The 27274-nt window shown below is 47.6% G+C and overlaps 1 protein-coding gene across 2 annotated transcripts in view; it reads right to left on the bottom strand.

Annotated features, from left to right (window-relative positions):
• The window catches only part of MME (membrane metalloendopeptidase), a 33617-nt gene extending 16501 nt beyond the window's left edge, over positions 1 to 17116 (bottom strand). The window contains exons 1-9 of one of the 2 annotated variants that reach the window (XM_009088981.4): positions 17100 to 17116; positions 11467 to 11636; positions 10232 to 10267; positions 6468 to 6629; positions 5290 to 5370; positions 4507 to 4602; positions 4287 to 4405; positions 3520 to 3585; positions 810 to 944 (exon numbers count right to left, since the gene is read on the bottom strand). In XM_009088981.4, the coding sequence (XP_009087229.1) occupies positions 810 to 944; positions 3520 to 3585; positions 4287 to 4405; positions 4507 to 4602; positions 5290 to 5370; positions 6468 to 6629; positions 10232 to 10267; positions 11467 to 11626 (855 nt within the window). In that variant the 5' untranslated portion in view covers positions 11627 to 11636; positions 17100 to 17116. Of the gene's footprint in view, positions 1 to 809; positions 945 to 3519; positions 3586 to 4286; positions 4406 to 4506; positions 4603 to 5289; positions 5371 to 6467; positions 6630 to 10231; positions 10268 to 11466; positions 11637 to 15302; positions 15435 to 17099 lie in introns of those variants that run through there. The other variant, XM_050978067.1, reaches the window with a different exon arrangement.
• Between the last annotated feature and the right edge of the window lie 10158 nt (positions 17117 to 27274).

Raw genomic sequence — 27274 nt, 5'->3', positions numbered from 1 at the left:
CCTTTTGGATAATAATTGCCCATCTCTGATCCAAGCCCAGAGGTGTCTTTCTCACGAAAATGAAGAAAACCCCAATCAGATGGTTTTAGTTTATATAAATGGTTTTCCCAAGTATGTGACCTTACTATCAGTGTGACTTCAAAAATAGCTGAAGCTATAAAATATGTATTCAGCCTGTTTCAGGGTCATCCTCAGCTTCAGGTCCTGCTGCAATGGTTAACAATAATAAGCCATGGTTTGCTCATGAATGCCTTCCATGCACATTCAAACCCTCACTATTCCTCCAAAGTCAAATTCATGATATTATTTTTCCTTTGTCCTTTTCTTTTAAGGGAGAACAGTGTTTGGTAAAAATACCCTTGGAACAATCAGCATTGTGGAGCAGTTTGTGCAGCACAAACATGACTTTGTGTTCACAGCAGGCCAAGGGCTGGGAATCTGCTGCTCTGGGATCCAAGCAGCCCACAGGGAAACGGGACAAAGGGAGGAGAGGCCCCAAAGCATCTCCCAAAACTCACGCTCTAAACCACATTAACCAAATCCCAAGTCTGTCTCTCTCTGCTCTTGCAGGGCTTCTGTGAGCAGATCAGGATAAAACATTTTGTTGTTTGGAAAACAGCTGCCTCAAATACTTTCCCTTGCTCCTCCCAGGACACAACTGTTCCTTCAGGTGTGACAGGCTCTGTGCATTTCTACTCCCACAAAACAGCATCAGCAAGGAAGTTAACCACTCACTTTACAGTCAGCTCTCTTAGGTTTTATGAAAAAAGTCAGTTATTTAAAGGATAGTTTGGAGAAGTTTTTCTTACATTGGCAATCTCTTTCTCCAGGTCCATAACTCTTCTCATTTGTGCAGAAATCTCACTCTCATTGACAGAAATATTTCTTTCTTGTCGGATCAGTTTAGCTACAGAAGTCATGAAATCAACATAGGCAGAACATGCCTGCAGGAAAAAACAGGAACAGTTTAAAGACAAAACTCTTCCAAGGAGAGCATACCTTGATTATCTTCAAGATTTCATCTTATTTTTATGAACTACACTTCTTCATTCCTTATTTAAACAGATCAATTTTATCAGAAATAATGTTAGGTCACAACTAGAATTTAACTGTGAGCATTCCCTGGTGGAGCACTGCTGGGTAACTGGAGCACTGCTCAAAGCTGAACACTCCCAACAACTGCACTGTTTTCATTATTTAGAATGAGACATTTGTATGTCCATATTTAAACCATCACCCATGTTTTTTCTAGCTCACTTTAATTACAACCTCCAAAAATACCATTTCCAAAGAGCTGTGTTCCCAGGAACATAAACCAAGGGAATTTGCTTTGTGGGAAAAGCACTCCCAGAAGCTGTGAACCTCCCCCAGTGCTCCTTGAACAGTTAGAACTCATGTTGCTGTGTGCAAAGTTAGGAATACTATAGACAATTTATATGAAATCTAACATTAAAGAGTTCGGTAATGACAAGAATGTAAATACAGCAGCAATTTCTCTGAAATGTCCCACAGCCAAATATCTTTAAGGTGTCACTGAATTTTATGGAACCTCTGTTTTATTGTAATTCCATTATTATATGTAATTCTAATTCTTCCATGGTAAGTCACAGTCATTTTTCTATCAACAGAAATGCTGCTTTCAATATTTCCTTTCCAATGCAAATAAAAAACCATGCATAGTGCTGGATCAGCTATCAAATAATAAATCTGGTTTATGCAATGTAACCTACCAAAGCAGTGATTAAAGCTAGGATTAATAAGGTGTGCATGTCATCAGCTTTACTGATAGAAGTATTTTGGTACGTTCAGCTCCTAGGGCAGGGGACACACCTCTTTAATGAGTGCTCCCAGTGAGCAGCCATTCCCTGTGCCCTCCTGGGCACCCTCCCTGCCAGCTGTGCCCACCTGGGGCTGTGCCCACCTGGGGCTGCCTGCACAGAGCTGCCAGCAGGGACAGCAGGAGCAGGGACAGGGACAAGGACAGAGCTCAGCAGCCCTAAGGGCCAACTCCCAGTGCCAGGTACAAGCAGGAGAGATCACTTCAGAAAGAGAAAGGCCCATGAAACTTCTGACAGCTAAAGTCACAAAAGGCAGTGCATACCAGCGCTGTAAAACCCATTATAAAATTCAATATAGCTGTTACCTCAAACCAGTAATTAACAGAGATTTTTAGGAACCAATCAGTGACTTTATTTTCCTGCTAAGTGCAGCTCTGAAGCCAGGTAGCAAAGAACTAAGCCAGCTAATTTCATCTGGACTGTATAAATGGTCTCAGCAATTTCAGTGGAAACTTAAGACACTGGAATCACTCCTGTCTGAGCAGAGCCATCCTGCATCTTACCAGAGAAAAAGATTTTAAAATTATCTAATTGGCAGGTTCCCCCCGTAGCTGTGGGGTGGGCAGTGCTGCTGGGGGCAGAGGCCTGGAAGGGACAGGAGGCAGAGATGGTTTTGCTGTGTGCAGCTCCTGGAGTGGAATAACAGCAGCAAGCAGAGCCAAGAGCAGGAGAGAGGGGCTGGGAGGGAACAGCTCTGGCGTGGAGCAGTCGTGCTTGGGAGGACACTGGGACCCTGCCTGCCAGTGATAAAGGTGTTTTTCAGCAGTATTTCCTCCTCTGCTTTCCAGCAGTGCAGAGCTGATGCTCAGGTAGGTCAGAGGAGAGGAATTGCCTCTCAGTTAACACAGCACATGGCAGGTGCAGACTGTGCAGTGTGAGTCAGCTCCTAAAGGCCATCTCACATGGAACAGGGCAGTTCAGATGGCATGATTGTCTTAATGAGCATGTGATCTGCAATTAAGTGTACTCACTATTAACTGTTGGCACATCAGCAAAATACCTACAAAGCCCAAATGGCCTGCACACTTTCTCATTGCTTCTGCATTTAATTACACAGAAGGAATGTGGTTAATTAAAGGTCACTGTGGTAGCAGTTTCAGCTCCATGACTTCAGCACAGACACCCATCAGCTCTCAAGGACTTAAAGCACATCCAAGATTAGCAACAGGGATACAGTGTCAGTGCTAACAGGTTAATGAGACCCGCAGAAGTAATGAGCAAACAAGAATTAAAGGAGACCTGCGAGGTTTCAGGTATCTGAGCCATTTCTATGGTATCACATCCTTTTGCTGCTGTGTTTGTGTTCAGCACTTGGTGTAGGGGACTGTGATCTTTTCAGATCTTTCATGCAGCAAAGTGTCTGTTTGGTTCTGAATGTTCTGTTTTCCTTCCCAAGCCTATTCCTGGTAGAAGCAGTTCACCTGCAGCAGTTGCTGCCAGTCGGTCACAGCTGACAAGTGGCCTCCTTTTTGCAGTGACAGATCATGGCCACTTGTACTCTGCCTAAATACAGCTCTGACAGTCAGGGGACAGCTCTTGATCCAGCTGTGAGGCTCTGTAACAAAGCTAAATTGTTTCATGTTTATCTCCTTCCAAAGGGTCTTAAAAAGTCAAGGAGCTGCCTTGAACATACAGGTTCCAACACAAGAACTGTCCCCAGGGCGTGCCAGCTGCCCCTCACCTCTTGGTATGCACCAGTGCACTCGTAGTAGTCCCGAGAGGGCAGCCCCAGCCCAGGCTGGTCGATCTGAAAATGCAAAGAAAAACCGAGAAGTGTTTAAGGGGAAATGGCAGAGCACTGCTCTGTTCTTTTGGGAACTACAGGTGCTGATGCTTCACTGGACAGATGATTTTCTGGCCACAGGGGCGTTCCTTGCTCATCCTGTTGCCCACCTTTAACTGTTTTAATTCTCCTTAAACTTTTTGGTTTTCTTTTGAATCTTTTTCTTCTCCCATTGCTGAACCCTGCAGGGCACTGGTAGCCCGTGTGAAAACAGGTGAACCACAGCTGACAGAACAGCCCAGAGACAAGCTAGGCTCTCCTGCATCTCTGGAATCCCTGCACCAGAGGTGCTCCCAGCTCCATCCACCCCCTGGCAGGAGAGACTGGCCCTTTGCTCCTCTGGATCTCCTGCTGCATCCCAGCAGTCAGCAGACCTTCTCCTGCCCTGTCTGCATGTTCAGGTTTCAGAGGTGACCTTTCTGTCTCTGTCATTCCTGTCTCATGGCAGTAACAGTGCAGGAGCACACAGAACAAAGCTGTCACCTTGGAGAACAGGCAGGGAACTCTGAAAGCCAGTCTCAGCTGAAAACTACATTAATTCACAAACTCATCTGCAAAGTACTCAGGTCAAATTCAGATCACTGATGTTTCTCCTTGCTAACTTTTGTGTCTGTGCTTCCAGTTATTTTGTGATCAACAAGGCCATGGCACCCAGGCAGACTTACGTGAATGATATGTGCTGTGGAATTTTTGTCATCCGTGCCAACAAAAAAATTAATAAGGACTTTTTTCCCATATCTGGAGTTGAGCTGTGCAATAGCTGTCTCAGCTGTCCAAGCAGTACCTGAGCACATGGAAGGTATAGTCAGTCTCTGTTTTTAGTAAGCAACAAATTTAATGATTTAGATATTTTAACTAAAAGGAAATAAGCACAGGTTATCTTACCATAGGAATCATCCCAGTTAGTTGTTGCTACAGGCCACTCAGACACATTTGGCAATAAACTAATTAGAGGCCTTCCACCTCGGAGATCAATGGCAGCTTTTGGAAAAAATACAATGAGTTACCATGACATTTTAAACCCCACAAATGTTATATATTATAATATATATTATAATGAGTTCAGAAAAATGAAGCTGAGAACTGTTTCCCCCATCACCAGAGCAGCAGTTTGCTCTGATGTATGACTGTGCTTTAACATTTAATGTAAAAATGTTCCAGTCCCAAACAGCATATGCAGATCCTTGAGACCATGACATTGAAGTTCTTTTTTCTTCTCTCTCTGCAGATAGCTTGAAATAATAGTTTTGAAAAGTATTCATACTATTACAGAAACTATAAAAATATGATTTAGGAAGCACTGCAAACTGTTTTACTGCTCTTTGTTCCTAGTGGCAGAGCCTGGTGTGCCAGGTAGCTTTTACCTTATCCCTACTAATTTCTACAAAAGAAGTTAATTCCCATTTAACTGAAAGGATTTAAGTTTATATATCTGCAGCAAATTAGTAACTGAAGAGTTACCTAAAATACCTAAGGTAGTAAAGCAGGAGGTACAACACCAGTTTGACTGCTGATATCTGACTGGGCTCTATAGAACAGACACATTTCAGTTTTCACACAGGTAATCTGAGAAATGATGCACAGAATGGGACACAGGTGCAGCTGCCTGAGGCACCCTTTGGGTGCTGCTGGGGTATCCTGTAGGCCATGGCCTCAGGGGACACTTACTTTCATTTATGCAGGACCTGTAGAGGGTTTTTGCCTTCTGCACTGCTGGGATATCGTCATGGCTGGGGGTGTCGAGGACATCTGCAACACACACAGCAAGTCATGGTCACTCCTGTTGTGTCATGGTCACTCCTGCTCTGTCATGGTCACTCCTGCTCTGTCATGGTCACTCCTGTTGTGTCATGGTCACTCCTGCTCTGTCATGGTCACTCCTGCTCAGTGCTGGTCACTCCTGCTCTGTCATGGTCACTCCTGCTCTGTGCTGGTCACTCCTGCTCTGTCATGGTCACTCCTGCTCTGTCATGGTCACTCCTGCTGTGTCATGGTCACTGCTGCTCTGTCACAGTCACTCCTGCTCAGTGCTGGCAGGCTCAAGGAGCAGGGCTGGGCCAGGAGAGCTCGTGCCCAGCCCCAGGGAGGCTCTGTCCTTCAGCAGCTGAGGGGACAGCTCTGCAGGTGAAGTGCCCTGCAGCGCCTGCAGTCTGTGCTGGGATGTGGAATGGAGCCAGTAGATAACTCTGTAGGATCCCTGGGTGAAAGACAAATGCTCTGACTTCTCAGGGACAGGTTTTAAGCAACCAGGCTATTGTGGGAAGACACAGCTGGCAAAACCAGGAGATAGGCAAAGATAAAAAAAAAAGGATATTTAGCCTGGAGAGAATGGGTTGGAGAGTGTTACATGAGTGCAGACTGCCTTCTTGGACTCTGTTATTTTCACCTGAGAGAAGGGACAGTGAAGAATTTGATACTGTTGATATGGCAGTAGGGAAATAGCTTGCCTGCTCTTTGGGCTTTCTGATGGAACAGAGATAGGCAGGGCACGGGCTGCCAGAGAGCAGCTTCCAGCATTTCAGCTGATGTGGACACAAACAGACCTCTCCCTCCTCCTCCTCCTGCACCTGCCAGGTGCTGTCCCGGGGGCAGGTTCAGGGTGGGGACTGCAGCTGGTCTGATCTGCAGATAGCAGCCAGGGCAGCTCTGCTCAGCTCTGCTCCAGTGTCAGACACAGCAGCACACTCCCAGAGCCTTCAAACAGTTTGGGGCAGATTTGTCCTGAACCACACACAAAAAACCTGAAATATCTGGGAGTATTTTAAGCTTTGCTAGAAAACCACAACTTCTTGGCATAACATGTAAGGCAAAGAAGAAACTTTATTTAGTCCCCAAAGTGCACTGACCTTTTAGAACAACTTCTAGTTCGTCTCTCAAAATGTCAAAGTTGCTATAACGGGAGCTGGTCTCGGGGATGACGTTCCTCTTGAGCCACCCCCCGCAGGCGTACTGGTAGAAGTCCTGGCAGGGCCTGGCACTGGGGTCCATGTTCTCCAGGATCCTGGCAGCTGCAGCACACAGACACACTTTGCACACACACTGCACCACGCTCCCTGTCTCCCAGGAGGGAGCTCATAAATGTGCTTCGTTTAGAACAGGCTCAGGCGAACTTGGATGTTCTAGACCAAACAAAGTCCTCACTGGTGAACAAGGAGTTGCTATTCCTGTGCTGACCACAACTTCCACACTTTCCAGTTGGCTGTGTTTACTGGTGGTGAACTGGCAGATGTTCCTGCTCCCTGTGAGTGGTCACCCAGTTCTAAATAAAATGTAGGATGTTTCATTTACCCTGCACCTACCCTTCTTTGTACTGAAACCTGGTGAAAAGGGACATTAAAAGCACAAGGCATAGCAGAGGTTAAGTATCCACTGTAATGTAATTTTGGTAATTAAGTAGGATTTAGGCTCAACTGAATCCTGTCTATCTCAATCAAATACTGACTTTGTTGGACTATTTCAGTTCTTGTCAGGAAAGGTTTTTCTATTGATGCCTTCTGGAAGCTACACTCGTTATGAGACCTGCTCCCCATTTTACTCTAGAGCTGATACTGCCTCTTGCTATCCCTCTGACTCCCTGGAGTGGCTTGTCCAAGGCTGGCCAGTCGCTGAGCAGTCGTGACAGGGATTCTCAGTGAAATCCAATTCCTTGAGACAGCTTCCCAGCTGCTGTCCATAAACCCTCTGGGCTTCTCCCTGCACCTATTCCTATTCCACCCAGACTGCTTCTACCACCAGTATGCCAGAACAGAGTCTCTCACAGAAAAGAGAGATCTCGGGAGTCAGGCAAGAGCTAGGGATACTTCTGAATTTCATAGGATACTGAATATTCTTCCCATTTTTCTGACATTATTTTTAGTAAATTATGAGGCTTGTGATTTCAAATGTTCATTCCTCCACATGGGCAAGTCAAATATTTATAGTTATTTTTCCAGTACTTTCAATATTTTCCATGTCTCTTTGCTGGTGGAAATAGAGAGACAGTCTGTGGTGTTTCTGTTGATTTGCCTGCCCCCGTTTTTCTGTTGGCTCAGGAGTGTTACATTCTAGGCCAACATCTGATGGTTTTACAATGTTCCAGTGCCTGCAAGATGGAAATAGCCATGGACAGGTGCATTTTCAACCTCAGACTGCTTCTGTAGCATAAAACCCATTGTGGAACTAGATGCAAAGCCTCCTAGTGATGGTTTCCCTTCTGAAGTCAATGGCTTCAGGGTGACTTCTATTTGAAGGGACACAGGATCATGCCAACAGCCAGAAATTATGAAATTCAGTCATGTTTTTACCAAGTGGGACACTTGCTGCAGCCCCACGTGCTCTGGGGCTGTGGAAGCCCTGGTGCTGGTTTCTGTCCTTTTCCTGTTTCAGTTAGGGGAAGGGGAGCATTTTGAATGCTGCAGTTTATTCCTGCCCTAACTCCACCTGTTTGCTGTGAAAGAGGAAGGTTGTAACCATTGCCAACATCTCCTGGTTTAAGTTATCCCTCTGAATCTCTCTGCCAGGCTGGGGCAGCACCTGAAGGGCATCACTGTCCCTTGGGTGACCTTGGCACGTGTCAGTCCAGCAGCACAGACCTTCCTAGCCAGGAGTGGACACCCCAGCCCTGCCAGACAGTAACAGTAGGACAGAAACATCTTCTGACACCAAAAGAGGATGGCCCTTATTCACTGACTTGTCCCTTTGGGAAAAACCTCCCAACAAAAGCCAGGAGAAATCCATGTCTTGCTTAAATCTGAGAAATCATTAACAGTGTAATATCAAACCTGGCTTGAACTGTGCAGTCAGCACCTGGCTAATCCTCTGTGCCTACCTGTGCCACACAGAAATAATCATCTCCCATAGCTCTCCTGCTCCAAGGTCCAGCCCAGCCAATATCAGCTATCCACCTTTATCAGAACTTAAAGTCTAAATTCTGCAGAAGTACCAGGAAGAGCTCAGCTGTGGGCACTGTGGTCTTTCATTTGGGGCTGCATGTGAAGGACATGCAGTAAGTATGACCATGCAGAATACTCTCCTCAAGAGTGCTGCTTGCACACCTGAGCCCCAAGATAACCCTTCATCATTTGGCTGAGACCACAGATATATTATAATCAAGGGAATGGGATTCTGTCACGAATAATTTATTATTTTGTCTCTAATCCTGCATTTATACCTATACAAATACAGGTAATACACAGTGTACTCTTCATCAGTGCTCAGTGTCGCTGTGACAAACCAGAGCTGGGCTTTGTTCCTACTGTCACTTGTTTACTCAGCTCCTACCTGGCACCAAGAATGTAGAGCTTCATATCAATTACTTGTAATGATTAATCTTACTGTAGTACTCCTGATTGCCAGTTGTTGCTTTATTGGCTTACAAATAAAGTGATATGAGCTGGCAAAGCAACCAGTGACCTGGGGAGGATTCAGGAGCAAAACAATATGCTTACCTAGGTAAGAAACAGAGACCAAACTCCCCTGTTCCATCAGGCTGTGCTGCCTGAGCTCAGGGAAGTCATCAGAGTGTGTCAGCTTATCCAAAAAATGCTCAAATGTACAGACTGCATTGTATCTGCCTGTGCCACACTGCAGTGGCCTCACAAATCCATGGATAGCAGTGCCATGCAGTTACTGTATTTACCCTGGCTATAACCAATGAATTCTCATTACATTTTTCTTCGGTTTTTTTTGTTCATTATTTATTTTACTACTTTTTGTTTTTTTTTTTTGGTCATTCATTTGTAGCTCTTCTCTCAAAATGAACAATCAATTCTGTCAGTATCTTCACTTTATCTCCTTCCAGTGGTTAAATGCTGTTAAAGCATTTAACAGAAGCATAAAAGAACAAAATTGTTCTGGTAAATGACTTTAGGCACTTCTTGCTACATCGTGCCTCATTCCTCCAAACTTTTCCTGCTTTTCCTTTTGGAGTTCATTCATCATCCCACAGTCTGTCTGAACCCCCTTGTAGCCATGTGTACTCAGGTGAAAATGAGCATCACCAGAGATTAAAAACAATCTGCTAGAGAACTACTTGGACCATTTTCCAAACCCCAGCATGAGCTTTCATGCTGGGAGAAGAACACCTTGGCAGTGGAATGAACATTCAGTGATGGTCCCCTGAAATGAACCTTCTGTGTGGCCCATGCTGATGGCAAACTGCAGCTCCTGGGATGAGGGGCTGCCCTGGGGCTTTCCTTAGGGCTGAGCTGCTGAAACAACACCTGAAACCAGCAGTCCCGTGGAAGTAAGGGCACGCACACACCAGCTGTCCTGTGCTGTTTCTGCTGTATCTGCCAGCCTAAAAGGTGTCTCTGACTCAGCACCTTTGGAGCCTCCCTGGGTGCTGTGCTCCTGGGGTTCTTTAACAGCTGCAGCTGTTACTGGAGGATGAAGCAGCTTGTCAGATGTAACATGCAGAACCTTTTGGACATGGAGGATGGCTCTGTAAGATTGGCACTATCATGGCACAAGAGTTCACTTTTGATGAAGAACTATGCTAAGAAAATCCTGTGGGGTAACAGACCCACTCTTCCATGTGCCATACTTGTCTGCAGCTAGATGGGAGAATTTTGTGGTAGAAATTTTGTTTAAACCACATAAATTAATTTAAAACATGTATTTTCACTCTTACCTGATTTGATACAGTCTGGTGTCTTACAAATGCCATCTGAAAGAGAATACAATCATATTCTTAATTCTTTACTCAATGCCAATATAATAAAGTCTACTGTAGATGTTTCCATTGGCAGTCAACTTAATTGCAGAGTACAGTAAGATAATATGAATGGACACCTTACAGTCAGTAAGGGAATATTTATAGGATCAGGCTCTAAAAATATCATCATCTTCAACCCTTTAGGGTCACTCAGTGCTAGTCACTCATCATGTGGAATTTTTGTAGTCATCAGAGAATAATGTCCCATCAATTGGAGGTGGGCAAAATACTATTTTTATAACAAAGAAGCATTTTAGAGAAAAATAGCTCAAGGACTGGAGAGAATGACAAAGCCAGTTTGAATTTAGCAGTACTTTACAATGACAAAAGGATTTTCAAGGAATTATATGAAAATTCTGAGACATTCACTCTGAAGTCTTCTGAACAAAATACAGGATTCAGGAATATGAAAATATTTCCTTTTGAGACTTTGAAAATAGAACTTTTTTCCCCCCATAATGGTATTTTTCCAGGCCATAATTGAACTATACTTCACTAAAAAGCTTAAGCACAACTATTAAGTACTTCAAAATTAAAAAGCACTTAATGCCCAGTATAAGGAAAAATTCTAGTTTGACCCTAGATGGAAATCGTAGCTTCTCTGTATTATCTTTTCCAAGAATTACCAATGGATTTCCCCCTAAATGAAATTATTTTGCTCTGGCTACTGAAGCACAAAACCTCTCAGGATGACTACACCCACTGAGAGTCCTTGCTGCGACAGCCTGAAAAAGGAAAAAATGGGATTTTCATACATCTAGGATTTCATACATCTAGGATTTCATACATCAGGAACACAAAGGGAGCCCTGGAGTTTGGTTTTCTTCAGCAATGTTGTTCTTTGTTGGGATCTTTGCTTACTGAAGCATTAATTACAAACAGAAGTATGCCTAAGTCAGAACAAGCAGATGGTTTGTGTTTACCACAACTTTGCATGAACAAACGAATTTACCGAGTCCCAGCTGGAAAGAAGCAGTTTCTGAGTTTTTCCAGCCACAAGCCCCAGGTACAGCAGCTTTGCATTTCAGCCAGCACCCCAACCCTTCCCCTGCCTGTACCCGCAGCACCCCAACCCTTCCCCTGCCTGTACCCGCAGCACCCCAGCCCTTCCCTTGCCTGTACCTGTCTCCCAGGCAGCCCCTTGCACTCACCGTCATACGTAGCGTACAGGACGATCATGGTGATGGCCACGATGGCCAGCAGCAGCACCACCACAGCCAGCCCTATTTCCAGGCCACTCCATCCCAGCCTCTTCTTTGGTTTTGGAGTATTCATTTCAGTTATATCCATCTGGCTTTCTGACTTGCCCATAACCCAGTGTCTGGAATAGAAAAGGGAATATTCACTGAGCGCTCACCCTGAGTCACAGGCTCGAAACCAGCTCCTCAACTGCACGCAACAAAGGTGTTTTCTAGGTGAGTTTTCCAATTGTTTGTAATACTACTGGGCTGTCAGTCAGGAAATGAAGAATCCTGCCCACTTCCAGGCCTGTGCACACACTCACACACACACACACACACACACACACTCTCACACTCACGTACCACACACTTTGTGTCATAGATGGAGAGCAGAAGAGTGGAGTTCCTTCACGTGGTGGAGCTTCCTTCACACCACACAGAAAAGGAAGGCCAGCAAACCAAGCCCTATTTTTAAAATGTACCCGTGGGGTTTAATCTTGTGTGAAGGTACAGGAGTTCACGAGCAGTAAAAAGCAAGTCTCTTTGCTTGAATAAAAATTAACTTAACCTGCCAATTACTTATCTAATGCCAAAGGTCAAAATATGCCATTGTGCTTCGCTGTCACTTCTAAAATATTATGTAAGCAGTTCTTGACTACAGCTTTACAGCTGGCTCTAAAAATAGAAAAAAAAAATGAGGCTCTGCTGGGAGGCTGTCAAACTCACACTGAAGACAGTGAGTGTTCACAGCAATTCGTAAAGGCAGTGAGCAGGCCTGTCTTTGGAGGTTAGAGCGCTGCACACAGGAGTCACGCAACGCCGCTGGCAGCAGCTCACACTCACTCGTGCAGCCCTTGGTTTGGAGATCCTCCTGCTCTTGCTCTTGAGAGGTAACTGGGCCACCTTTGCAGTGCTGCTGGTGGCAGCTCTGTGCTCTCCCTTCACCTGCTCCTGCTTATCCAGGGCCAGACTTTCCTCCACCAACTGAGATTCCAATCCCTACACACACAGCAATGTATTTCTCAGTATTTCACAATGAAGATCCCTGCCAGCATTTCCTGGGGCTCTTTACATCCACAGGCAGTACACACCCTTTCCATCCAATGGGAAAGAATATGAGAATTTCACTGGGATAAATAATGGGAACACTCCATTCACCAGACCCCTCACACAAAGGTCAACCTTCCTTACACCGTCTCCCTCTCCCCATAAGTCAGTGAGGGACCCTTCTCAGGCTCTGCATCCAGTCAAGTCTAAGACTCAGAACTTCATTATTTTAAACTGGCTTAGCTGTAATGCTGCCTTGTGTTCATCCCAACTCAAACTCTCCTCAAACTGCTGCAGCCAGATCTCCAGTTTTTGCTTTTCCACTGGATCTCCTGCCTGATTCTTTTCCTTAGTTTTCTGTCTGATTCACATTCCTTAGTTTCCAATAATCTCTTCCTTCCTCTGATGTCCACCTCCCCTAGAATGAGGCTCCTCTGCTGCAAAAACAGGTCCCTAAAGTGTATGTTTAATAATAAACTAAAGATGGCAAATAACCCCATACTACAGATGTAAGTGAGATTTCATGTTCCATGGGTTTACCAACACCTGTCTCAGTGGCTCGCTGGACATTCTCACACTGCTCCTTGACATAAACAAGAGAACATTTTCTTTCTGCATGTCTCATCTGCCCTTCTGTCACTACTCCTGGGACATCAAGCTGCAAGAGGTGACTGGCAGTGCCAGAACTGCAGCTCTTCCATGGCTCGGGAGGATGAATCCTGAGGTCTGCCCAGCCTCCGTCTTTCTGCACCTACAGGGACCAGCACAACCTCTTTCACGTGCCTCATCAGCTGCTGTTTTTCTCTGAAGAACAGGATTTTTGGCCAAATGAGCCAGTGGTCTCTGAGGCACAGGACTGAAATCCCACTGAAATGTGCAAAGGAGTCAGAAATCTGTCCTGCATTAACTATGAGCTAGAAGTTCATAGGTAATAAAAAAGCAAATTAATCATTATCCTCTTCTCACTTCCAGTCAAATTAAGCAGCAAGAAAAAAAGTTATTTATATGGACTAAATAGTGCCGAGTCTCCGGAATCGTCTGAGTACTTGGAGGCTCACTGAAGCAATGATGCTTATCTCCTGACTCTGGTGGTGACTTTGAGCACTGAAAATACAGTTCAGTAGAGCAGCAGGAAACACTGCACCTTTCATGTGTAAATATGTTCTTTGCAGTCATCTAAGTTTTTCCAAGCGAGCTAATCTTTCTGTTCCTGCAGGAGAGCTCCTTGCGTCTAAAGGCATCTGACATCTAATTTTTACTTCTAGTTATTTGGAGAGTTGAACCCATCTGCATTAAGGACCACCAGGCAGAAGCTGCTTTATGTGCTACTGCATGCACAGCGAAACTGTAAGAATAATTTAAGCAGATGCAAGCCTCGGTATTCTGGTTTCCTTACACTTCTCCTGGTGCTCATGTGATCCCCTCTGCTCTGCCTGCTAAAGCTTAGACACCACGGAGCGCTGAAGATGTTTCGACTGATCCTGATCTAGATGGCACAAGGAGTTAATGAATGCATTAGCTTTTGGTTTTGGGATGGGCTTGTTAAAATCGGTTTGTGGCTTACTTGGTTCCCAGCGTCGCCTCCACAGAAAATGTAGCAAATCACAGGAATATTTTACTGTGTTTTCATTAACTTGTGCAGCCTGTCCCGTGCTAGCCTGCAGTGCCACGGGGCATCGCCGGGCAGCGTGCGGGGCTGCTCCTCTTCCGCCACACGGAGCCGGGCACAGCCCCGGAGCAGGGCACAGCCCCGGAGCCGGGCACAGCCCGGATCCCTGCACATCCCCGGAGCAGGGCACATCCCCGGAGCAGGGCACAGCTCGGATCCCTGCACATCCCCGGAGCCGGGCACAGCCCCGGAGCCCGGCAGAGCCCCGGAGCCCGGCACATCCCGGATCCCTGCAGAGCCCCGGAGCAGGGCACATCCCCGGAGCCGGGCACAGCCCCGGAGCCCGGCACATCCCCGGAGCCGGGCACAGCCCCGGAGCAGGGCACAGCTCGGATCCCTGCACATCCCCGGAGCCGGGCACAGCCCCGGAGCCGGGCACAGCCCGGATCCCTACACATCCCCGGAGCTCTGCATATTCCCGGAGCAGGGCACAGCCCGGATCCCTACACATCCCCGGAGCCGGGCACAGCCCCGGAGCTCGGCACAGCCCTGATCCCTGCACATTCCCGGAGCTCTGCACATTCCCGGAGCAGGGCACATCCCCGTAACCGGGCACATCCTCGGAGCCCTGCACATCCCCGGAGCTCTGCACATTCCCGGAGCAGGGCACAGCCCTGATCCCTGCACATTCCCGGAGCTCTGCACATTCCCGGAGCAGGGCACATCCCCGTAACCGGGCACATCCTCGGAGCCCTGCACATCCCCGGAGCTCTGCATATCCCTAGAGCCCTGCACACTGCACATCCCCGAAGCTCTGCACATCCCCAGAGCCCTCCGAGCGCGGCTCCGGCCCCCGGGGAGGCGCCTAAGGCCGGGCCGGGCCGCCCTGGGCGGGGAGGGCGCTCGGCTCTGCCGCAGCCGCTGCCCGGGCCGGTCCCGGCCCCCCGAGGGTGGCTCGGGGCGCTGCTCCCAGGGTGCGACCCCCGGCCGAGCCCGGCCCGCGGCCCTCCGCGGGTGAGCTGGCCCCAGACCCAGCGTCCCGGCTCAGGGAGCACCGCTGCCGGCTGGCAGCTCCCGGCTTGGGCAGCCGCGCGGAGTCCCGTCCGTCCGTCCGTCCCTCCCCGCTCCCGCAGCCCCGTCCCGCACTCACCCGCTGGTGCTCGCAGGGCTCCGGCCGCGGGGCCGCCTCGCACATCCCCGGGCGGCGCCGGGCGGAGGCGGCGGGGACGCCCCGAGCCGGCGGGTCCGCGCCCGCGGGGCTCGCGGGGAGGCGGCGCCGGCTGGGGCTGGGGCTGGGGCTGGGGCTGGGGCTGGGGCTGGGGCTCCGGCTCGGGCTCCGGCTCGGGCTCCGGCTCGGGCTCGGCTCAGGCTGGCGGGGCTGTGCCGGGCAGCCACCGGCGGGGCTCAGCGCCCGCGGGCAGCAGCGGCGCCGCGGGGCTCCCGCATGGCCGGGACATCCGAGCCCGGGCGCTCCCCGCTGCCCGCGCCCGCCGCTCGCCGCCGATCAAAGGAGCCCTTGTCCGCCGGCCGCCGGGCCAGCAGTTCTCCGGCTGACCTGAAGGCTTCTTCCTCTTCGCGATCATAAAAACGCGATGGGGCAGGAAACAAACAAACAAGCCCCCCCCCGCCGCGGCGAAGCGCGCTGTGCACCTCGCCAAGCCTCCCCCGGCGGCGGGGCAGTGCGGGGCCGGGCGGGGCGGCGGAGCGCCGCGTCCGATGGAGCGGCCCCTGCACCTGCCCGCGTCTCATTTCCCGCCGGGCGGCTCAGGAGAAGGAGGGAGGGGATGCGCGGGGAAGGTTAGCGGCTGCATGTCTGCGGCTCGGTGCCTGCTTCCATGCACACTCATCGCCTTTGTCAAATTAATGCAGTCACATACGCTCTGCAAGATCTTACATCCTCATTCACCGAGTGATTTCTCCTTGGGAGGGAGATAGCTGTGACTTCTTGCACGGAGAGGCAGCTCTGAGCTCTGTCAAAAGATTTCTCTGCCACTTGAGTATCAAAAGATATTTGTTTCATTCTTACAAAGTTTCATCTTCATTAAGTTTCATTTTTACTAAGAGACTGACAAACATCAACAGCAGCAATATGAATTGCAGTCATTCCTCTCATTCAAACCAGATACCACACTGCTTTCTGCTGCGTTCCTTTAGAGGTTTATTACCTCTGAGGCAGACATGGCAGGAATTTCTGAAATCTTTTATTACCAGCTACGCACACTAAAATGTCTGCGGCTTGAGAGGGGTAACTTCTGCCAAGAAAGGTGGAAACTGAATCCCCATTTCCTTATGGGACTGCCCAGTGAGTGATCTGCAGGGCAGATGCAATGAAGAGGGGAGGATGAGCATTAGCTGTACAAATGAAGCACTTTTGCAAAATGAACTTCTGAAGAAGCATGTTTTATTCACCACAAAAGCAATAGAAGTGTCAAAAATGGGCAAGAAAAAAATTTCAAAAGGTCTAGAGAACAAGAATACTGCATTTTCTTACAGAGAGGAGTGGGGGAAATACTGATTATATCCTTTCCAGGATCAGTGTTCAAATTATTATAAGTATCTCACATTCACCCTTTCCTGCAGTAATTTTTACAGAGTTCCAGTCCTTTTCCTGGGACAAGCCATGTGCTCCTGCAGGTCACTTCTGTCATTGCCTGATGCCTTAAACAATAGCAAATTTCACCAAGCAATGTAAGACTGGAGGAGGCATTAAAAATACATGTGATTTTGTAACCAGGTGCCCATTGCACAGCCTCCACTGCAACAAAGCTTGAAGGGAAATGCAGGGTGATGTGCAAACAGACTCAACTAAAGTGGCAAAACAAAGGACTTGTTTCAAAAATTATAGGTGAACAAAACAAATGTAGAACTGCCTAATTAACCACAGAGAGAGAGAAAAGGAAGAAACTCGTCTGGTAATCTGTAAATAGCCCAAAGAGGACTCACATACCTGGCAGGCAGTGAGAGAGTTTCCACTCCTGTAGAACCTCGTGCTTGGAAAGAGAGAGCAGCTGTGGGTGACACAGGCTGGGAGAGGTGTGATCTGTGAGTCAAGCACTGAGATTCCTGTTTGGGCCTTTCCTAGGGAAAACTCCCAGCAAGTCAACAGTGTGACCTGCTTCCTAAGGACAATGTTATCACTGCTGCTGCGGGCAATCAGAGAGGTGAGGTCTGCAGTGGGACACAGCCCTGAGGTGGCTCTCTTCTTCTCCCAGATAACAAGTGATAGGACAAAAGGAAATGGCCTCAGGTTCTGCCAGAGAGGTTTTGTTTGCTTATTAGAGAGAATTTCTTCCCAGAAATGGTTGCCCAGCCCTGGCACAGCTGCCCAGGGCAGTGGAGGGATTTAAAAAGCTGGGTGGATGTGGCACTTGGGGACATGGTCAGTGGTGGCCTTGGAGTGCTGGGGGAATGGATGGTCTTAGAGGGCTTTTCCAACCCTGTAATTTTAGGGATGACAGACCTGTATCTTCATTCTGCTATGGGACATGCCCTGCAGATTCCTGAGGGCAAGCCCCCAGTGCCAGGATGACCCGAGGAGCAGGTGACCCTTGTATTGATTCCGGTTAAACACTATGTGTTTGCCTCCCTCTTACTCACCTTCCTCTGCCAGGACTGTGATTTCACCAAGATAAGAAACAAAAAGGCAAACCAGCAACAGAAAGTTCACCCCACCATTGAAAGAAACAATGGAATCCTCAAATTTATAAGATAAGAGGAAATAGTTTTTCCTTAACGCCTTGTTGAGGTGTGCTGCTCTGATCTTGCTGCTTGCAGTGAGGAGCAGGAGGAAGAGTGTGCAGCTTCATCCTTTAGGCACGAGTTTGGAGGGGTCTGGCACTGCTGCTCACAGACTCCTCTGGACAGCCACCAGGTTGGAACAAATACGTGGTAAATTTGTAGAACCAAATAACACCCAACATTCCATTTAGAGACAGAAAATGAACAAAAGGGAGTTAATGTGGAAGAGCATATTAACTGTTGTTAAATCCGTGTCCTTAAAAAACAGAGAGTTCTGCTCACTGCTAATTTGAGAGGAGATAGCAATACTTAGCAGGAGTATCCCTTAAAAATCTGGCTAGGGAAGGAAGCTGTTCCAAAATCTGGGCCCACAAGTAGTTCAGAACAACATACAAGAATGGGTTCCCTGTCCAGCCTTCAGAAAAACAAACTGTATCCCAATAGCTCAACTGGAATTTCTCATGGAGTCAAGAAAGGCCTGTGACCCATTCAATACTGTGTTCTCCTGTAGGTCCAAAGTGCCACAGCACGACCTCTGGGAGACATTAGGACTCATTCACACTACTGTGAAACAACATTATTGATACTTGTCTCTAGTTCCTTCTGGAAAAGCTCACTTTTCAAAGCAGCAAAGCCAGGGTTCAAGGAACAAACAACGTGAATGCTGCCTGTGTGAGTGAGACCACCCCTGTCAACCCTGCTGATCCCTTCCCATCATGTCCTGTGCTAGAGGAGAGGGAAATGGGGAACCTCCTGCCTTCCCTCCTTAGCCCCTGAGTGTTCAGTGCAGCAGGACTGTGAGAATTTAGGTGGTAAAGTCTTACCACACTGAGTATTTCCTCATTTGGTTCTGGTTTTGTTTCTCAGTAGGTTTGTAATGAATCCAAGCCTGGGTAATTTCTCATTCAGGAAAGCAAACAGTCTTGGTCTCAAAATATTTGTTTCAATGCCTAAATTATTCAGGTCTAATTGTATTGTATTACAAAGCTTTGTCTTTGTTAGGCGACAGGCTTTGCAGTGCAAGTGATTTGCAGGTGTTTGCAAGCCTGACAAAACACTTGGCTGAAAAGGCTGAAAAGCTTTCTTTTTTTTTTCTTTTTATTTTTTTTAATCCCCCCTCCCCGTGTTTTGTTTGTTTGTTGGTGTTTTTGTTTGGTTTTGTTTTGGCTGGTTTGGAGCTTGCCTGAGAGCCACAGCCATTGCTGCAGCTCGCTCTGGCCATCAGGCTCTCTGGGGTCCCGTCTGTGCAGCCCTGCCCATGTGTTCATGTGTTCAATGCCATGTGTTCAATGTGCCCAGTGCTACTGGGACAATAGTGCGGGGCTTCGTGGAGCTGGGTCAGCACGGGGGATGTAAAACTGCACGTGCCACATGCAGATGGTGTGAAAAGTGATAATGGTGTAAACACAGAAGGAAAGGAGAGGAGAGAATTGAGATCCCTTAACCACAGTGCAGTGCTAATACAGTTGAGAAGGCTCAGTCACACTTTTTCTGGTTAACTTTAAAACCACAGCTCTGGGAAAAAAAGAGCAGAAGCACAGAGAGGCCATCACTCCAGCAAAAACTGGAGCAGGAGCTGCCAGGGACACAGAGAACCCAAGGAGTGAACACCCTCTGTGTCTCCGGGCAGCTCTGCACGGGGCTCTGCGGCTCTGGGCAGCCACAGCAGAGGCTCCAAAGCCCTGGGAGTGCCACACACCTGGGACACCAAAGCACCCCTGGGGGGCTGAGCTGGGGCTGAGGGGGGGCTGGAGCCCTCGGGAATGCTGCACCTCGCAGTGTGGGTGTGCCCTGGCAGGGCCAGGTGCTGCCGAGGGGCAGGGGCTGCAGCTCAGCCCACCCCAGCAGGACAGGAGCTCTCTGAAGGACAGGTCCTGAGTTGTCTGTTCCCTCAGCAGGCTGCAAGGATGTCCAGCCTGGTGCAGCCACTAATTAGGTTATCCCTGCCAAGGCTGTGATTGCTTTCAGTGTCAGAGTCTGCTACAGCAGCGAGCCCCTGCTGGACTGTGAGGCTGATAAACACACTCAGCACCACAGGCTGTGTCTGCTGGAGTCTGGAGTGCAGTCACAGTCAAGCTGATTGCTAAGGTATTCAGAAGAGAGGAAAGAGACACCTAAATGTGGGATGACAGATTAAAGATACCCATTAGTAATGTCTGGGTCACTGGAAAGCAATCAGCCATAACCTGACAAAGCACTGGGTGGTGACACCTTGCCTGGCCTGGTGGCAAGTCCCATTTTTCTGTTCTTCCTTGCTGCTGGCATCCTGGATAAGAGTTTCTTTTCACCGCCCAAATGACATAAGCAAATAGTCAGCAAGAAAAATAGGTTGTGTTTCAATGTCACAGATTAGCTGGCTCCACAGCCCTGTCCATGAGATCATTTGAATCGAGTCCATGACTTAAATGTCTCTTTCTGGTCTTTTTTAATGTCAAATGACAAAGTACAAGGCTTGTATGGCACAAGTACAGTATGGAAAATGGAGAGGAAAAAGTGCTGGCTCTGGACTGTCAGAACACTGGGAGAGTTGTCCTGATCCAAGCCATCCTTCTCAGGCCACACTGAGATAGTAGATCTGGGAGGGAACACCAAGAGGTTTTCCTAATGGTTTATATTAGGTTTTCTATCTTAAAATATGAAAGGGCAAATGTGCTGTATGTGTGAATATGGGAAAACAAATCTCTATTGTTTGTCTCAGTGAGAACTTGTCCTGCCTTCCTTGGGCCCGTGTCCAAGCTCTGGAAGCTCCACGGGTGACACAAGGAGCCAGGAGGTGGCTGTGCCTGGGAAATGCCCCCTCGGGTTGGTGCTCCTGCCTGGTGTGCTCAGCTGTGTGCTCTCTGAGCATCCTCACAGCTCAGCCCATGGGTTAGAGCAGGTGAGTACATGGCATTCTGTGCCAGGTGCAGCTCCACAGGGATCCCTGCTCCTTGCCCAGCCACAGAGAGCTGCTCCATTCCTTCGGTACCAGAGAGGTGCCCTGGCATTGCCAGCTCCGTGCCCCTGCCCTGGCTGGGCAGCCTCACAGCATGCCAGCAGTGCTCTCTTCCCCCTGGAGCTGAAAGCCTTGCCCTTTCCTGAGCGTTATTTCCCTCCCTGCTCGGTCTTTTTCCTCCGCTGTTCACTTGCCCCAGGATTTCAGTTTGCCTGCTCTCTGATCCTGCTTCACCTCCCCTGTTGGCTCTGGTTTGCCTGTCTCTGTTGCACTGAAGCTTTTACTGTGAGGAGGATCAAATAATTGCAGGCTTAAAGCAGACCCTTGAACTCCCAGTGTTTAATGGGTTTGTAATTAGGCCATGTATCCCTGTGAGAATGGGCACTCTGGGAATTTGCCAGGATTTACAGGGGGATTTAGTAGCCTACTAAGGGTTTCCAGACCTATTACATTCCTTAAAAAGTTTTAATGACACCACTGATTTTGGCAGGGAACTTGGAGCTAGGATGTCTCAAAATACACATAGAACTGAGGGATGAGAATTTGAAAACTACTTATTTTGTAAAGAACAAGGAGAAGCCGCAAAGATTTCATAACTTGAAATGCAGAAATAAATCTTCAGCATTATCTGGGTAACACATGCCTGGCTTAGAGTGTATGATGTGTGTTTTCTCTGAGAGTGCATATCTACATATTTGATAAGACATGAATATTAAAACACACATTAGCCAGGCTCAGTGTATGCAGTGTACTGTAGGTATATGTGACTGCTGCTGCTTTCTGATCTTGGAATATGCAATTGTGTTTAAAAAAATTATGAACTCTTTGCTTTCCTCCATCATACTTGTTTGTCACTTACAAGGTTCTGTGGCATCACATTTTCTGTGTGTTTTGGGGAGATCAGTGTCTGCTAAATGCCAGGTGATTTTATTATGAAGTCCTGGTTTATTTTTTACTCATAACTGAGACAAGCACAAGCTTCTGTTGTTGTTTACTTTCCAGAGAGGAAGAGAAAATTACATCTAACCTAAAAATGCCTTCCTCCCCCTACCCCATGTCTCTGAGCTTGGGCAGGGTGGAGGATAAGAAAAGGCAGAAAACAACTGGGCAGTTTTCTCACAGTAGCACAAAATTGCTGTTTTTTCTTCCAGGTTAAAGAAACCCAAACCATAATTAACTTTCTTCTCTCTGTTCAGTAATTACCCTGAAAAAAGACCATGGTGATAAAATACCTGTGCAGCAAAGGGAGTGTAGAACTGTCTGGAAATTCGACCTATCCAAGTCTGGTTTTGGATCAGCAATGGGTTTGACTTGTGAAATTGGGCTCTAAACTCAAATTCCGAATTTTTTGTAAGTGTAATGCATAGCAGGATCTCTCAGAGGGGTTTGGGTCCATACCCATATCTCCTGACTGCAGCAACCCAAGGGCACTTGCTCATGTCAAATTGATTTGCTCCTGTGAAAAGTTTTGAAGTTACAGCGAGTTTAAGTCTTGTTTAAATACAGGACTATAAATTCAGCTGTTTCTGTAGCTATTACAGCATAACTTCACCGATGGTATCCTGAGCACTAAAAACATGTGCTTCTAAAATTGCTGACCTTGGGAGGAGTGGGATAAAAGATGAGTGCTGAAGTGTTCCTTGAGCTTAGAAGTTTGGGGTTTATGTATATCAAGAGCCACAGTGAACTTTTATTGCTGTTCTTACACAGCCTCAGAGTAGCTCTGTCACCTGTGGGCAGGGTAATTCCATGAATATCTTTGCCATTTCACTGGATTTGTATCCTTGCTCTCCGGCTGGAGGCAGAGTTTGGGTTCTGTGAGTGACAGCAGCAGCAGGAACCCACAGTTCAATGTGTCACACTGTGAGCTCTTAAAATACAATCAAAACTATCAACCTGAAGAGCTTCTGGAAAACAAACTTTCAGTTTAAACACCAAGCACAAAGTGTCCCTTCCTCTTTCTCCAGTGAATTAGCTTTTGAAAGAGCCAGGAGCTGCTGCAGAGATTAAGAAGGGCTGCAGAAGTCAGAGCAGGTGGTGGGAGCAGTGCAAGCCCAGCTGGCAGGCAGCAGCATCCAGCCCCAGCTGCAGCCCTGGGGATCGGGGTGGGTGCGGGAGGAGCCCGGGGCCACCCACGCCTGGGGCTCCTCTCTCTGCCTCAGAAACAGCCCAGCGAAAGCCAAACAACCCGAAAGAGCTGAACTGGCCTGGGTGCCAGCCTCCTCACTGGTGGGGGAGATCCTGGTGACGCTGCTTTTGCCAAGCAGAGGTCCTGTGGAAGAGCAAGTCCTGGTGTTTGTTTTTGTAGGGCTAATAACACTGACCTACCCTGTGTGAAGGTCTAGAAAGTGCGCTTAAATTTCTTTGTGTGAAAATTGTGACATGTATTCTTCATTTCTGAGGACTGGAAATGGTAGTATTTATTCTGTGAGGATTCTTATGAAATACGGTCATGCATTGATGTAATTTTCACATGTCTTCATAGACTTTTAAGTTTTTTTTGTCTTAGACTACTGTTATAGTTACAGTTTGACCTTCAGTCCAGCAAGACTTCCTCTGGAAAATATTCAGCAACGCTCAGAACTAGTAGAATTATTTTCTTTACTTTCATACTTTAAAGAATTATTTCTGACACCGCTCTTCTAGACTTAGGTGAGGGAATGGTGCAAAACAATGGCTGTAAAATACCACACAGCCCCACACGGTGCCCTGAGCCTGTCTCACTTCTGTTCCCTTTATCCTGTGTGTGTGATTTACAGCATTGTGAATGCTCTGAAGTCTCTCCGTGGAGAAATCCCCCTTTGGGAGCGTGCTGTGCATCCTGCCCGGGGCAGCTCCCTGGGGAGCGCCTTCTGCGGGGAGGCAGAGCCCTGCGGGTGGCACTCACTGCTGGCAGCGCGATCGTCCTCGGCCCCGGCCCTGCCCCGCTGGGCTCGGACCGGGCCGGCTCCCGGCAGGGCAAAACCGGGCTCGGGCCGGGCCGGCTCCCGGCGGGGCAGAACCTGGGCTAGGGCTGGGCTGGCTCCCGGCGGGGCACAACCCGGCTTTGCCCTGGGGCAGGGCGCTGCCTCCGAGCCCCATCGGCCCGGGCTGTGCCTCGTGGGGAGCTGGGAGAGAGCGAGGGGGAATTTCCACACCTGTACCTGCAGCTCCTGCTCACCTGAGCTCCCGGTGAGAGGAGGAATTTCCACACCTGTGCCTGCAGCTCCTGCTCACCTGAGCTCCCGGTGAGAGGAGGAATTTCCACACCTGTGCCTGCAGCTCCCGCTCACCTGAGCTCCCGGTGAGAGGAGGAATTTCCACACCTGTACCTGCAGCTCCTTCTCACCTGAGCTCCCAGTGAGAGGAGGAATTTCCACACCTGTGCCTGCAGCTCCCGCTCACCTGAGCTCCCAGAGCAGTGCTTACCTGCACTGAGGGAGCCCTGTCCTGTGCCCTTTTCATTCCAAATGTACCATCAGCTGACTGCTTACGTTGTGAAATTTCAGCTCTTTCCATTTACAGTTTACAATTTCTTCACAGAGAGGTTTTTTTGTCCCTATATTTTATTCAAGCTTTTCTTGACAGTTTTAGGTAAATACTGTCTGTGCTCATGCATCATTTACAGTTTTCTTTAGCTTTGGGCACGGCTGACTCTGCGTGATGTGTGACACTATTCCTCCTTTTTCACTGACTGGCTGCTCTCATGTTTATGAGTTTTATTTGTTTTACCTGAGACAAAAATCCTCTGCCCTTAGCATGTATTATCACCGTGATTGTTAGGTTTTGTTTACAGATAGAAGGTTGATTTTACTATGTAAATAATGTTCTGCTCTGATGGCTGAGCCAAAACAAAATTCACAAGAGTGTTTATAAATATTTATTCCTACGTGTTCCCAGGTCTTGTGTATCCTATGCTCTGAAACACTCCTGGAACACCCTGCTGCATCTTGGATAACTTCATGTCAGATATCCTGGATAATCCTTATGGTTGATAGGTAGCAGGAAAGAAAAGGTGTTTTACCTTTTACAGGTTGCTTTTTTACACTTGTCTGATGCAGATATTGGTTTCTTAAGAAGCCTTTGGCACTGCTGGGCTGATAAAAAGTGCTGTATCTTTCATTAAGTGGCTGGGCTGAATGAGATCAAAATTGGCAGAGGTGTGTGAGACAAGACTGAGATGTGGTTGTTGGGGTTTTTCTGGTGAGCCTGTACTCCCTGGACCACCCTTGCCAGTGTCAGAGCAGCACTGGAACATTCCATAGTCACGGTGACTTGGCTGAGGCTCCCCCTGGCCAGTAACCAAATCTTTGCTGATGAACTTTTGAGGAGATGGCACTTATGAGGGGATTAAAGGAGGAGATTTCTCTGATGATTTTCCTAAGAGTGATTAAAACAAAATAGTTTTTCATTATCTTTTATATGATTTAGTGAAGATTAGAGGGAATAATCCATATTCTTGGAGGATTTAAAAATGAACCATTTTGCTTGCAGCATTTTAGGAGATTAGAAATTTGAATCTGTGGAGATGTTCACAGCTTTGTTAAGATGCATTCAGAGTTCCCAGCTTTAGTTATTATAAAGATACTGACAAGTGATACTTTATTTTTAATTTTCTTCTCATCTTGTAGTGGAGAAGCACAATCAGCTTTTCCAACATAATAATAATTAAGTTTTTTTTCTGTATCAGCCTTAAAATAAGATGTCCCTGAAGTTCTTTTGTTTGAGCTGAGCTACACAGCAAACTTAGAACACAGTGAAGAGGGGATACAGATCCAGCTAATGTGACATTCTGTACTGGTGGTAGGGCTCAGGAGCAGGGGTCAGTCACTGGTGGTTTTCCTTCTCTCCAAGCTCAAACTCAGAAGATTTAGAAGCTCTGAAATTTCAAAAGCTCTGAAGAAGTTTTTTCTGAAGTTCTAAGGTTTACCTGGCTGGACCACTTGCTAAATTTAAAGGGTTTGGGTGCCAAGGGATTGAATAAAGTAGCACCTGAGGAGGGGACACTCCTGATTTTGCTAGAAGAGAGTTATAAATGTGTTTATTACACTCAGCTTCCCCCCAGGAGGTGCCAGTCTCAACCTCTGCTTTGGTTACAGCTGCAGCTGCCTCTGCCTTTGGTTAAGCTCTGACCTGCTCTGGGCCTGTGTCTCTGCTGCCATGGCAAACTGGTGACCACCCTGCTGTGAAACCACAGCTTCCCTGGCATACTCAGACAATCCCTGGGAATGGTTTAAAAATCCAGTGCTAAAAGGAGCTCCTGGCACACCCCCCTTTAGGCATTAACAGCTTTCCAGGGTGACAGCCCAGGGAAGAGAGAGGGAGGGAGCAGAGGGAGCTTTTGGAAAGAGAGGCACAGTTATCCTTTGTTTTGGAACTCTGGTCTTTCCCTTTGCCCTCTGTCACCCTGGTGGAGTTGGGAAGGGCACTGGCAGCTCACAGGGGATGAGCTGAACCCCAGGCACTGAGGATGGGAGATACCCTCGGGGTCCCTGGAGAAATGCTGAAAACAGCATTTCTAAGGGTGAAAACATTGGCAGGTTTCTCTGTACTGGCCTCCTGTTCAGTGTGAGGTGTCTGAGGCTGGTCTGAGTCCCCCTGCCTGTGTTTCTGCCATGCTCTGTGCTGGTCCCAGATGTTCTCACTGGGGCTCTTTGCTGGCTTGCAGTGGAAAGAAGCAGCACAAGAATGTTTGAAATGTTACAGCAGTTTCTAACACAGCACATTCTTCCACCATTTGTTTCCAGGTGGTATTTAAGATGATGCAATTTTACATGCTAGAATTATCCTCTGCCAAAACAAAGATTAACAATTCTGGGTTTGTATTTTCTAAAGAAGAGTGCTCTGTGGTTACCTACCAAGATATATTCAGTGAGCATTTCAGTTTTCTAGAGCTGCAGCCATTTATAGTACAGGTCCCACCTGCTTTCCATTAGAACTTGAATTCATAAATTATTTACATGCTTTTGGAAAAAAAAAAAAACTCGTCTGTCTTATAAATTCTTTCCTCCCCTTAAGTGTTCCAGAATAATGGGTTTCATGAGGGCTGGTTCTCTATCAGTCAGCTGCTTTCTTACCAGGAATTTTTATTTTGTTTATTCCCCTTCCCGAGTGAGCTGCAGAAATGAAATCTCATAACTCAGAGTGAGCTGACCACGTGTGAGGGAAGAGTGACATGGCATTGTCTAATGTAAATGGAAGATATTTGAAATTGTCTGAGAACAATGCCTGGGATGAAAAGGATGCTGTGGAACATGGAGCACTGCCACAGGAATACAGCTGCCAGCTAAAGGACATCCTTGGGTGGGGACGTTCCAGTCACTTCCCAGAGGGAGGGACACAGAGTGCCCAGGGCCCTTCAGCCTTCACTAAAGGCAGGGCTCCAGAGCATGTCCTGCTGGCAGCTTGGTCTCAGTTCTACTGCTTTTATTGGTCTCAGTTTTATTGGTAAAGCTCTAATACATGGTTAA

Source organism: Serinus canaria, chromosome 9 (assembly GCF_022539315.1).
Source record: "Serinus canaria isolate serCan28SL12 chromosome 9, serCan2020, whole genome shotgun sequence".
In the NCBI taxonomy this organism is placed as follows: Eukaryota; Metazoa; Chordata; class Aves; order Passeriformes; family Fringillidae; genus Serinus; species Serinus canaria.
The sequence above is the reverse complement of the archived record's forward strand: the minus strand, read 5'-3'. Positions and strand labels throughout refer to the sequence as shown.